We start from the raw sequence: 13,186 nt of genomic DNA, 5'->3' as shown, positions 1-13,186 counted from the left end.
ACCTAGAAAACACTTTTTATTTAATTGTGCTTGCTTTCTGGCTGAAGTAACATGGAGGAAACGAATCAGTCGAAAGATAACGGGATTTCTAATTACTTATTTTATTTAAACTTTACATTTTAAACTATCAGTCAAATAAATGCCCTCTTTGCTCTAGAGTACAAAGATATATATATAAGTATATGATAAAGTTTTAATGCTACTACGAAACAAAGTAAAATTATTTTTATGAGAATTCGACCCAAGCCGCCATGGCCCGGGTGAGCGAGAGGTGTAGGGTTGTACCGCGAATGCAGAGGACGCTGGTGCGATCCCAGCTGTGGGCAGCATACCTCGGTCGCTTTTTCTTTCGTACAGTTTAGTGTATGGTCTAGGATTTGTGACTGATTATTATCATCTATGATTTAAACCTAAAGAAACACTAAAAGCCAGCCTTCATAAAAACAGGCAATAAAAAAAATTGTCAATGCAATTCAGTTTTTTGTTTTTTATTACTCTGGTGTCCCACTGCTGGGCAAAGGCCTCCCCTCGTGTTCTCCACTCGATCCTGTCATCGGCATTTTCCCACCATTTGGGGTAGAACGCGTCCAAGTCGTCCCGCCATCTCCTTTTCGGTCTGCCTGAACCGACCTGCACCGTCTATGATGTTCCGTGGGTCCCACTCAGTAACCATTTTGGCTCACCTTTCCGGGTGCATGCGACAGACAATTTTGATACGTTAAAGTTAGAATTCACAATTGAATGGAATGGGAGACCTCTTATATAGGTATCTGGGGGGCCATAGGTTATATGTATTACTATGCCTACTACTTATACAGTCATACCGATAGTAATTGTTCTTAGTGCAATTTTTGTTCTCCTACCTAGGTTAGTTTGAGCAGAGAAAGCTAGCCAAGAGAAACTGGAACTTCTCGGCCAAAACGAAACAATTGAGCATCTTGCATAATTACAACCGCAATTTAAATTCAAAATTCGAATGCCGTTACCACCGGCCCGTTAGGCAAATTGCGGCGCCACAAGCTCCTACGAGATATTAACAGTCTCCCTGCCTCATGAATCACATGTGATACGTATGAACTTTGTCCGGGTTTTCGGGGGCAAAACCGTACCAGTGCTAGTGATTAATTAAATATCGACTCAAGTGTCATCGATATTGATAGCAAGCAATTTCTAAATTACAATAATAAATGTCTCATCATTGAAGTACCGTAAAAAATATTAATTAAGAAAATTAGTTTCTTAATACCTATTTGCAAACCTCTTTGATAAATTCTTATTACAACTTCTGCAATTGCACTTAACACCATTATTGTTATCTGATACAATCTAAGCATGGATTCCTTGAGAGACACAATTAATTATTTTTCTCATCTGTCCCTGTATCGACCACGTGAGTCAAAGAAAAATGTTAATAGGTACACTCAAAAACTTAAATTATCTGCTTTGCCCGAATGTTGACTGGTAGGGATACCTTATAGCCGTTTGTATTATCTTTTGTGCAATAAAGATTAAATAAATAAAACAAGATTAAATAAGTAATACAAAAAAACTATTTTCTTCAATAAGTATTGCAAAAGCACATCCAACTTCACATTGCGTTCATGTATCATATGTGATTCATGGGATATTCAACCTGTTAAGTGCGTAAAATACTGTTAGGTCTTAATAATTGTTCTGAAATATTACCTATTATTCACCTGGCATATAACTAAAGGGCCTAGAGTTAACAATATCGTTCTGATGAGGATTTAGGAGTGCGCTGGCGGGTCGTGGTAGTATATTAGACAAAGATAGCGATCTAATATCACTAAGATCTTAGTTTATCTATTTCAGAATCAGCACTTGATAATGATGCGCTTAAATTATGGTTACATAATAGCAGAATAGTTTTGTATGTTTGGCTTTTGAGAAGAGGCCTTTGTACCTAATATATTTTATTTTTATCAATAAATAAATAAATAAATCTTTATTGATCAAAACATACATGGTACATATGCAGTTGGAGCCCTGGAGACTGCGTTAGTTTACACTGTGTTGCAGCCCCAGTGTTTGCCCGTATTATATAATCAGTTAGAATTATAAAGAACCATTAGACTTAACAATATGAGGAAGATATTACGTGAATTGAGAGTCACGGAATCTGCCGCCAAATGTCTCCCATACTATCGAAGGTATGCTCTCTCTCAATATATGGTTTGATTGGCTAAAATAAAATTCTATACGGCAAACCTTTTGCACGGCATTACAATATTTGGCGTTGTCAAACTGCGCGTTTTACGGTTCAGTCGCTTGCGACCTGGGGTCATTTTACTAATTTTTGAGCTCTACTTAGACAGACTTCTATAGTTATTCTGGTTCGTTGACTAAGCTTTTACATCAGGTGTCACAGTAACAACGGGCACAGTAATCTATCATAGTCAAAGATCGTAAACCACATAAAACAATTGAAGCTCGGCAGCTGCCACAAAACTGAGCAATCCTTAAGGACAAGCTTCCGGGAGCGGTCAAATTAATATTCCAGGCAATTAAGGAGCAGCCTCACTAGAAAAGCGAAATCCTTATGTCTATGATAATAAGGATTATTTTGCGTTATCTGTGAATTTTTGCTTGTAAGTTGGTATTGCACCTGTACGCCATGCTCCGCGGAGCGCGACCGAGCGGCGAGGCGTGGCCGGATCCGAAGAAGCAGCTTGTAAAATGGAGACAGGGAAATAATAGACTGTCGATCTATGCACATGAGTCCCTCTAACTGTGCACCAACTTGAACACAACAAAGTGAAGGCGTGCACAACTGCACACACGTCACAATTTCATTTCATTGACATTAATGATGATTGATGACATTGCCTTTGTCATTGCAAATTTTTTTGCCCAGCTTCGTCCGAATCTCATCACGTATCTATTAGCTTAATTAGCTCAGACCTATTACATTTATGTGTGAGTAGTGTCGGTCTGAGCTGCACCGACCTTGCAGCGACAAAGTGCGAACCGCCACTATATAAACATCATATTTTTTTAATGTGACGTCAAAGTATGAGTGGTGTCGGCCTCCTAGCATAGGCGGTAGTGACAGTGACAGCGAACCTGGCTATCAAGAAGGTCCCTGGTTCGAATCCTGGGCAATTTATTTGTTTGCTTATCACATGTATTTATTTATTTTAAGGTCGGAAGTGCGTTCCAAAATTACTGAAATCTAACCATCTAAAAAATCGCTCTGGCCTAGTGGATATGGATAGTGACCCTGCCTATGAAGCCGATGGTCCTGGGTTTGAATCCCGGTAAGGGCATTTATTTGTGTTCCTGAGTCATGGGTGTTTTCTATTTATTTAAGTATTTGTATATTATATATATCAAAATATTTAGATCAGTACGGTTTAACTCACTATTATTTTTAGTCGCTTCTGGCGACATGTTTCGGAATATTTTGAAATATTTATACGATAGTTTAAGTTCGATTACATACATCGTTGCCTGAGTACCCACAACACAAGCCTTGTTGAGCTTACTGTGGGGCTTATTAGTCTATTTGTGTAAAATGTCCTATAATATTTATTTATATATTTTTAAAAGAATGACGAAGAGTGCACGCTGTGTGATAGGTAACTACCAGCCCTTATAATTAGCTTGTCTCTGCTGCTTATAAATAAAATAGATTTAAAATCGGAACGTCTCGTAACGCTAGTGCTGCTAGTGATGGTTAAAACTAGTAAAGTTCTTTGAGTCTTCTGTTTTATGACGACTGCGTTTTTCAGATTCAGACTCATATAATTACGTCGAAACTCGAGTATTCTTTAACTTGTTAGAGACCTGCCGGCCTAGCCAAGGTGACAATCGCTATCGCTTCGCCATCGAATCGCTTTGTGTCTCTCTATCACTCTTCCATATTAGTGTGACAGTGACCGTTGCGTTTCGTTCGATACGGAGCGCAGTGAATTTACTGTGGTTGCAAAATTTACTATGACAGTACCGCTTTATCTTATTATATCCTCTTTGGTAATATGGATATGAGTATAATAATACTGCTTTAAATGTGGTCAAAGTATTTCGCTGGTTGACGCTAAGTATAGTCGGAATAACAAAGAAGTAATTTTATGAATTGACCCAAGCTAAGGCTGCTTTAACAGTAGGTCTTAGTTTCGTCTCTTCTTGTAATATATACCTATAAATGAGAAAGTATTAAACTCTGTGTGTCTGTTTCCTCTTCACGCTTAAATCGCTGCACCGATTTAGATGTAATTTGGTATTGATTGAGGCCCGGTAAAGGATAGTTTTTAGGGTTCCGTACCCAAAGGGTAAAAACGGGACCCTATTACTAAGACTTCACTGTCCGTCTGTCCGTCTGTCTGTCACCAGGCTGTATTTCATGAACCGTGATAGCCAGACAGTTGAAATTTTCACAGATGATGTTTTTCTGTTGCCGCTATAACAACAAATACTAAAAAGTACGGAACCCTGGGCGGGCGAGGCTGACTCGCACTTGTCCGGTTTTTAATTATTCATCATCATTCCACGTAGACAAAGTTGTAGGTATAAGCTAGTACACATATAAGGGTCAATTCATAACTGTCAAAAAACAATTCTTACGTTACTTCGACTAGAGCGACATGAATCGACATGTACTTGTTGTACAAAGATGTTTATTGCCATAGACACATAGACATATATATTACTTCGTAAAGACCGGCCTTACGAGCACTACGAATGGGGCCGATACATTGGAGTCAAATTCGCATTTAGTTACACCAGCGCGCTCAGTCGTATGGCGAATTGCGCAGTGGAAAGGCGTCGGTGTTCGGTCGGAACTGTATGAATACGCTTATACTTTGTTTATACCAATGGTGACGCCTTTCCAATTCGCCACACGACTGAGCGCGCTGGTATAACTAAATGCGATTTTGACTCCAATGTATCGGCCCCATTCCATTCGTAGTGCTCGTAAGGCCGGTCTTTATGAAGTATATATGTCTATGCATAGACAATAATGTGCAGGAAGATGGACTCAGTTTTAGCTGCACTGACGCAATACAAATTGAAATTAATGGCGTAGTGGGCGAGTGTGAGTAATCTGTTACTCGTGTAATCGGGCAAACGTGTCAGGTGACACTTCTTTACTAACGCTTGTAAATCGCTTAGTGGCATTTGTTGACTCAATTGTATGAGAGATGGAGCTGCTACGTGCGGAATGATTTCTACATTGCGCTAACGTTTACTTTACATAGCTAGTATATAGCGTTTTAGTTAAATATGCCTTAATTAATTTTTAACAAGCAGAAACGTCTGCGATCGATGCTATTAAGCTTAGAATAAATTTAAAAGTGGAACAATTACTGCCTTGGGTGAGACTTCTGGATCGATCCAGAGGCCGTGAGTTCAAGTCTCACCCAAGGCAGTAATTGTTCCACTTTTAAATTTATTCTAAGCTTAAATATGCCTTACTTAACAAGGATTTCTTTTCTCTGTCCTGATGCAACACTAATTAAAGTTCATGGTGTAGTATGGGCCAGTTTGAGTAACAGATTTAATGAGTTTAGTGGCACTTGTTTGGCTTTGGAACGGTGATCTTAAGTTGATGTTTGTCTATTTAAGTTATTGATAGACTTCATTTACTTATCAATCTACGTATGTCCCACTGCTAGACACAAGCTCTCTGGCTTCTTTAGTAATCAGTAATTTCGGATGACATTTTTCCACTATCAAAATGAGGGCAGACTCACAACCAAGAGCCGACATTTGCTTGTGTATTCTGTTCTTAACAGGGGGTGTTTAGTGTACTTTCACTCACACCGAATCGTAACGTCAAGTCTTCCTTGGCCATTCCACAGATGAATTACATTTCCTGCTTAGAGAGCAGAGGCAGTACCGAAAGCGGATGATATTGAATTGAGGCCCACGTAACGTTTGTCTAAATAGATCGACATTACTCACTTTACCTAGTTGATTACTTAGTCCTGTTACCAGAGTTTTCACGAAATAAAAGGAAATAGGTAGCGATTTTTAATTAATCATGTATACAGTTCTAAAGTTTATTTATAAGTGACAAGCTCACAATACCACCTAATAAACATTGTTGTTCTGGTTATGCAGAATTCCTTGTAGCACTCGGAAAAATGGCATAAAAAAAATGATTAAACCTTCTGGCAAAGTTACAAGATTGCATTGGATAATTTTCATAAATTGGCCTGTTTACGTCTTCAGGCAATCTGGAGCTTTCCAAGGGTTGCAACAAATTCTCCATCTGAATTTTATATTAAGTATTGTATCATGTTTTGATCATTACAAAATAAGCTATCAAACAGTGCCTAAACTTTTTTATTTAAAGTTTTTTTTTTCATATTTAATCAGTTGAAAACCTAGTAACAAAACTTAGTGACCGACTATAGGTAACTTTTTCTAGGCTTTAGTCCCTAATCTGACCATTGATTCATGTTTAAAAAAAACCGAACCAGTGCGGACTCGCCCACTGAGGGTTCCGTACAAAAAGTTATCTTTTGTACATATGTACAGTTGGGTGGAAGTCACACCCGGCTGTGAGTACAATGTAGTGTGTAGAGACGCGCGCGCAGCGCTCGTTAGGCTCGTAATGAGGCGGCTATATTTACGACCCCACCTAACGCTTGTCGGGATTCGATCCACATTACCCACCTTGTAATTTACTGGGTAAGTAAAGTTTATTATACTGCGACAACTTAACAACGGCCTCTGGCTTGCGCGTAGGTATTAGCTGATAAGTAGGTACATATTCCATCCCGGGCTCGAACCCTGGTAAGGTATTATTTATTTTGAGTTTGTATTAAGAATATTTGTTCTGAGTCATGGATATTTCTTTGTATTTTGGTATTTATCTATCTATTATATATATCGTCGTCTAGAGTTTTAGCTTGACATGTAACGTGTTTTTATCATAAATATATTTTGTCGTTATCTTACCTCCGAATGTGTGATTTTTAAGCAGTTTTTAATACAGTCTGTTATATCATATCATTATATTGAGTGTCAATAAAGTCAATTTAGGTAAGTACCTACCTATTAATTTCTAAGCAATTTGCAACTTATGTTCGCGCACTTCTTCTTCAGCGTAAAATATCCTAACGGATGTCGGTGATCACCATGCGAAAGTCCGCTCTGTGTTCTGTCACTGCCCAGAATGGTAGCGTCCAACTGGTCCAACTCCTCACATTACCCCACCATGATGTTCTAGGTCTTCCTCTACCTCTTTTTCCATCAATTTATCCCTCAATAATGTGATTGCATATTTGGTGTTCCTGTATGATAAGTCCAAAGTATGCTGTTTTTATTTTTTGATTGTCAATAAGTACGACTTGATTTCCGCACAGAAGAACCCCGCTTACAACTTATTCCCCTGAGCTCGGAGCACAGAGCGGCGAACAACCACCCGCTTCGAAATCCCTAATGCTTAATGTAACAGGCAAACTGCATACATACTTCTGTTAGTACGGCCATCATCCATAATGCCTGTACATCATGTTTACCTGCTGGTACCTAATTATGTTTTTATCTCTCTTCATTTGCCTTTATTACGTTCCTGTTACGATACGCTCTATTAGGCTCAAGATAACGATTTATGGTAAAAAAGTTAAGAGGACATTATCGATAATGCACTCTAAATATTCTGCTTGATTAACATCAAGTTGAGTGGATCATTTGTATACTTAATAGTCACGCGATTGCTCTGTGTTTCCCTGTAAAATCGAATCAGATATGAAAAATTCCTTAGAAGAACGGTCCTAGAACCGAAAGATGCTCGTACAGAACATCAGAAAGTGCCGCCATATGGCCTATTGTATCCGAATCAGAGAAGAAAAAATCCTCATGAGAAGCGAGATCTCCTTTAGGATGCTGAGCTAGAGCTGAAAACTGCTGGTACAAAACATCGGAAAGCGCTGCCGTTGGGTCGAAAATATAATTTGGAATTGAGCCAAAGAGAATACTGCAGAAAACATTAAGAAAACTTGTATGTGAAGTCCTCGATCCGCTTTACATGTGGACTAAAGGCAAAACAAAACACTTGCTGGTATAATAAAAGGAGAACTGTTCGTTATGTGAGGTGTATACTTGTATAGGTTTGTGACTAAAAACTATTTTGTTTTGGATGCATTTGCATGAAGCACCTAGTTACATATGTAGCTGCGTACATCTTTTTTTTTATGTAATAGGAAGCAAACGAGCAGACGAGCCGCCTGATGGGAAGCAGTCATCGCCGCCCATGGACATAAGCAACACCAGAGGAGCCACTTATGCGTTGCCCACCTTTGAGAACCCTAAATACCTGCTTCTTGAAGAACCCCATGTCATAGCGCAAGGGAAACACCTCAGAAGGTAGCTCATTCCACAACTTGCACATTCTGGGCAAAAAATCACATCACATTACATCAATAACATACAGCACATCAATAACATTTCTATAAAACGTGGCGCTGTAATGTAAGTAGCGTCTGGTGTCAAGCGAATAACAAACATATTACTGATTTACACTTAAGATGCTACCTGGTGTGTAAATTGACACAAACAAACACGTGCCAATCTCAAAAGACACTAAACCAACGCAAGCGCACGAGTCTATTGTATTCGAGCTTTAATTTACCATCGGCCATTATAGACAAGACAGTAAGAGTAACCATTCCCAACGAGTCAGACGAGTATTTGTTGGATCATGAAATCCAAATCCGAAGACACTTTTCCTCTAAGCAAACTGTTATTAAGCTTGGTATAATAGCACAGAATACATAATAGTACTAGGTACATAAGATTAACTCCCTAACACAACGCGACTTAGGTACTACGCGCAACGCGACTTAGGTACTACGCGCAACGCGGCGCAAGCGCGTGCAGGCGTCCGTTCCATAGCGGTGTGCGGCAATTACTATGGCAAAACCTCAAAATTGAGGCGGCCGCAGGTAGTTGTAGCGACGCGACGATATCGCGGAGTGAGACACGCCCAATATTAGTTAGTAACTATGTTAGTACATAGCAATTAGTGTACCTAAATTATAATCGCTTCCTAACGTTCATTGATTCCTTCACGTCGAATTCCAAGTCGTGTGTTTTGAGCATATCCTCTTTTTTTTTAAGAACACGGACTAAACCAGCATAAGCCTGATCACTGATAACGCAAAGTCGTGATGAAATTTGAGGTCATTTTATATTGGATACCTAACTTGCCTGTGCTGGCGCATTGGTGCAGCGCTAGAGTTTGTTTCACGGTAAAGTTTTATTCCCCCTACAGACCACTTACCTAACTAGTTTCTATCAATCTTCTACGTCTGTATACGGTACTAGTACAAATAAATGTTATATTAAATGAAAAATGGAAAAATTCAATGCTTCCGACAGGACTTGAACCTGCGACCTCTGCAATCCGTGCATCGCTCTTAACCAACTGCGCTACGGAAGCCTCCCAAAAGCGAGCGAATCTTTCCATTCCTTCCTTTACGTATACACGCCTCGGGGTGGCGTCTGGCAACATCTACCGAAAGACTGTTCCATCTTAACGGCACCGCAGTCTTTTTTATCAAGCAAACAAAATGTTTAAATTTAAGCAAACTCGCGTTTAACTTGCTAAGGCGTGTTTAAACAGAAGGAACAAATGAAACACTTCTGGTAAGCTTCCGTAGCTTAGTGAGTTATGAGCGATGGACCGGTGTTCCAAAATTTCGCATGTTCTATTCTTGTCCGAACCGATTTTTTTCCAATTTTTCCGGTATTGTAAAAACACTTTCCTTGCTGTTAGATGGGCTAGCTGTGTTCATGACAGCTGGCAGCTAAGTTAGGTATAGCATGAAAAGTTGTACCTAAGTATTTAATCACAAAAGTTAAAATTATTGCGACGTCAATTGTTATCGGTTTTAGTTCTCCCACGACGCGTTTTCCAATAGTCTTTGAAAGACAACTAAGTTGAGTTCCAATAGTAGTTTAGCTACAATAACTGAATGATGCGACGCGGAATGATAGGAAAGTTTCCAAAAAGTAAAAAAAGATCTCGACAGGAAAATTTCACTTGAAACAAAGAAAACATTCATTTTGAAAACGGAAAAAATCGATTCTCCGACACCGACACCGTGACACCAAGCTGAGTAAGGACCATTTAGCGCAACCTCATTCTGTTTAATTATTTCTAGTTTTAGTCTTGTTATGTTGTGCTAATAAATGCTTTTTCTTTCTTTCTTTCTTTCTTTCTTTATTCTTGTACAAAAATGAGGTTGCCGAAAGTTTTTCAAGTGGAAATTTCGCAATTTTCGAAACTTTCCTACAGTAAATCGGTATGCAATGTATGCATGATGGTTGAGTCATCGTGAATGCTTAACGCGGATTCTACGGAGAGTAAGTCTGTGATCCCGCCATAACCATACGAAATATGGTATCTAATCTTACAAGCAATGTTCCCTATGAAAATTACGAACAATATTACGGACAATATTGTTTTATGACCCCGCCCACAGCTATGTGTTCTATTAAGACTGCGTGTTTTTGTGTACGTACTATGGATGTTACTCAGTAATGGGCCCCCCAGAGTAGCCATTTGAATGAACAAATTGTATTCTTGTTTCTTAGTAAATAGGGAAATGTATGGGTTAGTCGTAAATGTTGAACTACAATTATGTAGAGGAGAAAGAGCTTACAATAACTACTTACATTACATGAGAGTGATATGCCACACAGCAGTGTTTCAGACAAGCTTACAAATTAAAAAAAGTGACACTAACCATGATATTTCATGTCTAATAACATTATTTACTTGAGAGACACACAAATTATTAGTAGGTACAATCGGATCAGTAGATATAGACAAATACATACCTATAAATTATATAAGTGCTAAAATACCTTATTTAAAATAGTTACTTTATGGAAAATATCTGGACTTACCCTAATAGCTGAATATTTAGATAATGTATTGCTATTGTTGTATTTTGTTTTACGTCGGCGAACCACAATCCGATATTTTCTACATATATTCTTTATGCAATTTCAGGGTTCGCCCATAGTAAAAGTTGTCACATAGACCGTTAATAGTGTGACTAATTAAACAAAACAAAACAAAATAGAAAATAATGTGATTTCTTCCTAGTAACACTTTAATCGTCTTGCGTTGCGCACAATCCAACCGTAGAAGTGTGAGACGTTGGTGTAGATGTCCAGACTTCTAGAGACCTGGATGTCTTTGTACGAGTACACCCCAACGATTATTCGTCTTCTAATTACGAGGCCGCTGCCTTCATCTCCACTGCGAACAAAAAAACAACAAAAAAAAGAATTATTCAACAAAACAGTAGGTACGCCTTTTCTGTAAAGTTTTTATAAACAGTCCGACTTCACCACAACACTATATGTAGGTGTTCCTTGTTGAAGAATTTGTCCAAGTTACGCATTGTGCATAGTGCCTGGCCCCTGGCCCGTCGCCGGCCAGTAGATGCTCATGTGGGATTCCTACCCCCTACGCGATGTAGGTGCTTTCTAAAGCAACCAGATGAAAGAATTCAGAGAGGCCTACTTCTACTAGATGTGAACAAGACGATTAGCTAAAACTTTCTCAAACGGTTTACATACCTCGTCCAGTAGCAGATGGTTGAGGTAGATAGAGATGGTTAACACTGTTTGCAGACATAGCAGACGCTTCAGGAACTGTCCAGTACGAAGACATTTGATGAAAAAATCTTTGATTCACCCATAACTGTCGTAACAAACAGTAGTCCACCCGTCACGCCGTATGGTCCTCCTGGGGCAAACCATTGTCAGAGGCGTAGAGTACAATGGCTTTATAGACCTAGGCTTATATTCTCGGAGATCAAATTTACCTAGAAGGGAAATCTACACCATTTTCTTCCCCTCCGCAAATAGTTCCTTCGGGTAATTTGTATAAGACATCATTGCATACTTCTCGAGTCCACAAATTCTGGTATGCGGTTTTTAGCAGACGCGTAAGCTTAAATGTAATTTCCTGAGAAAGAAAATTACTACTTATCTCCCAATATATTTCATATCTAAACTACATAAGTTTATAATTAGATGTCACCCTTTTGTCACCGGCTAATGACGTCATTAGTAACAGAGGTGACAGAAGGGTGACATCTATTGGGCATTAGGATGTCGAGTACGGGGACGTTTACCTTAATCTATATGCATATAAAAATGTGGTGAAATATCATGACTTCAGTATTAAAGAAGAAATAAATACTTAAAAGAACCCTTACGCATACAATGTTTTGGTATTGGTACCTATGATACGATCAGCTGCTGACACTCGAGATGCACCTTGTTTGCTGTCAAGGTTGTGTCATAAGTATCATAACATAAAACATAAGTGGAAAAATTACTGCCTTGTGTGAGAATCCAGAGGCCGTGAGTTCAAGTCTCACCCAATGCAGTAATATTTCCACTTTTAAATTTACTCTAAGCTTAATAGCATCGTTCGCAGTCGTTTCTGGTTGTTAAAAATTAATTTAATATTATAACTACAGCAAATTGTTAATCAGAATGTTCATCATCAATACGTACTTCGAGTGCGCCCCATCCGACCATTTCAGCTATCCGTTCGTTTGGTGGACGCTCCATAAGTATCAATCTCTTCACATTATTTCTAAAATATAGGCTTTTCTTCAGTTTGCACAGAGCTATGTCGTGGCCCATGGTGACTTCATTGAATTTGCTGTGGAGCTTGTATACTTCGACGCGGTAAACATATCCTTGATACGTATCCACGTGACCAACGGTAGCTGTTATCTCGAAAATATTAGTAAGTGGAAAACAGTTCGCGGCAGTTATCAATATATCTTGGTTTAAAATAGATGAGCCACATAAATAGGACCCGTCGTAGCCCAAAAACGTCAGATATCCCGCCCAAGGAAAATATGACAAATTTCGAACATAGTCACCCCCGACTATGAAACCTTCGTGTTTCCCCATTACGCATTGAAAAATATATATTAAAACGAAAAGCCTGACGACCATTGTTAATTTCGGTCGCTTATCAACTAACCAAGAATTAAAAACTAATTACTCGGGTTATTTGAAAATAGGAAACTAATTAGTCTGACGCACGTGGTACCTATAGTAATCAAACTGATGCGGATTCGCATGTTGCGTTGCGTGTGTGCGACAGCGCTATTCGTGTACAAATAAATATTATAGGACATTATTCCATCAATTGACTAAGATATAATATGATATT

General features: G+C 38.8%; 1 protein-coding gene across 1 annotated transcript; it reads right to left on the bottom strand.

The window, feature by feature from the left end:
- Nucleotides 1-11,055: 11,055 nt before the first annotated feature.
- On the bottom strand, nt 11,056-12,965 carry LOC134741182 (hypodermin-B-like). The gene is made up of 3 exons (XM_063673957.1): nt 12,514-12,965; nt 11,814-11,956; nt 11,056-11,242 (listed from the first exon to the last, which is right to left on the bottom strand). The coding sequence occupies exons 1-3, from the start codon at nt 12,919-12,921 to the stop codon at nt 11,083-11,085; spliced, it is 711 nt and encodes a 236-aa protein (XP_063530027.1). The 5' UTR covers nt 12,922-12,965; the 3' UTR covers nt 11,056-11,082.
- Nucleotides 12,966-13,186: the final 221 nt, after the last annotated feature.

This window comes from Cydia strobilella, chromosome 4 (genome assembly GCF_947568885.1).
Source record: "Cydia strobilella chromosome 4, ilCydStro3.1, whole genome shotgun sequence".
Lineage (NCBI taxonomy): Eukaryota > Metazoa > Arthropoda > Insecta > Lepidoptera > Tortricidae > Cydia > Cydia strobilella.
This window is presented reverse-complemented; position numbering and strand designations above follow the sequence as displayed.

Bases quoted from the DNA above. Each gene is read 5' to 3' on its own strand.
- LOC134741182 (XM_063673957.1), bottom strand. From the start codon at position 12,921: ATGGGGAAACACGAAGGTTTCATAGTCGGGGGTGACTATGTTCGAAAT. The intron at 11,957-12,513 runs GTACGTATTGAT...TTTCTTTCTCAG, and splicing joins TCGGATGGGGCGCACTCGAA to GAAATTACATTTAAGCTTAC. The intron at 11,243-11,813 runs GTAAATTTGATC...TTTTGTTCGCAG, and splicing joins GGTGTAGATTTCCCTTCTAG to TGGAGATGAAGGCAGCGGCC.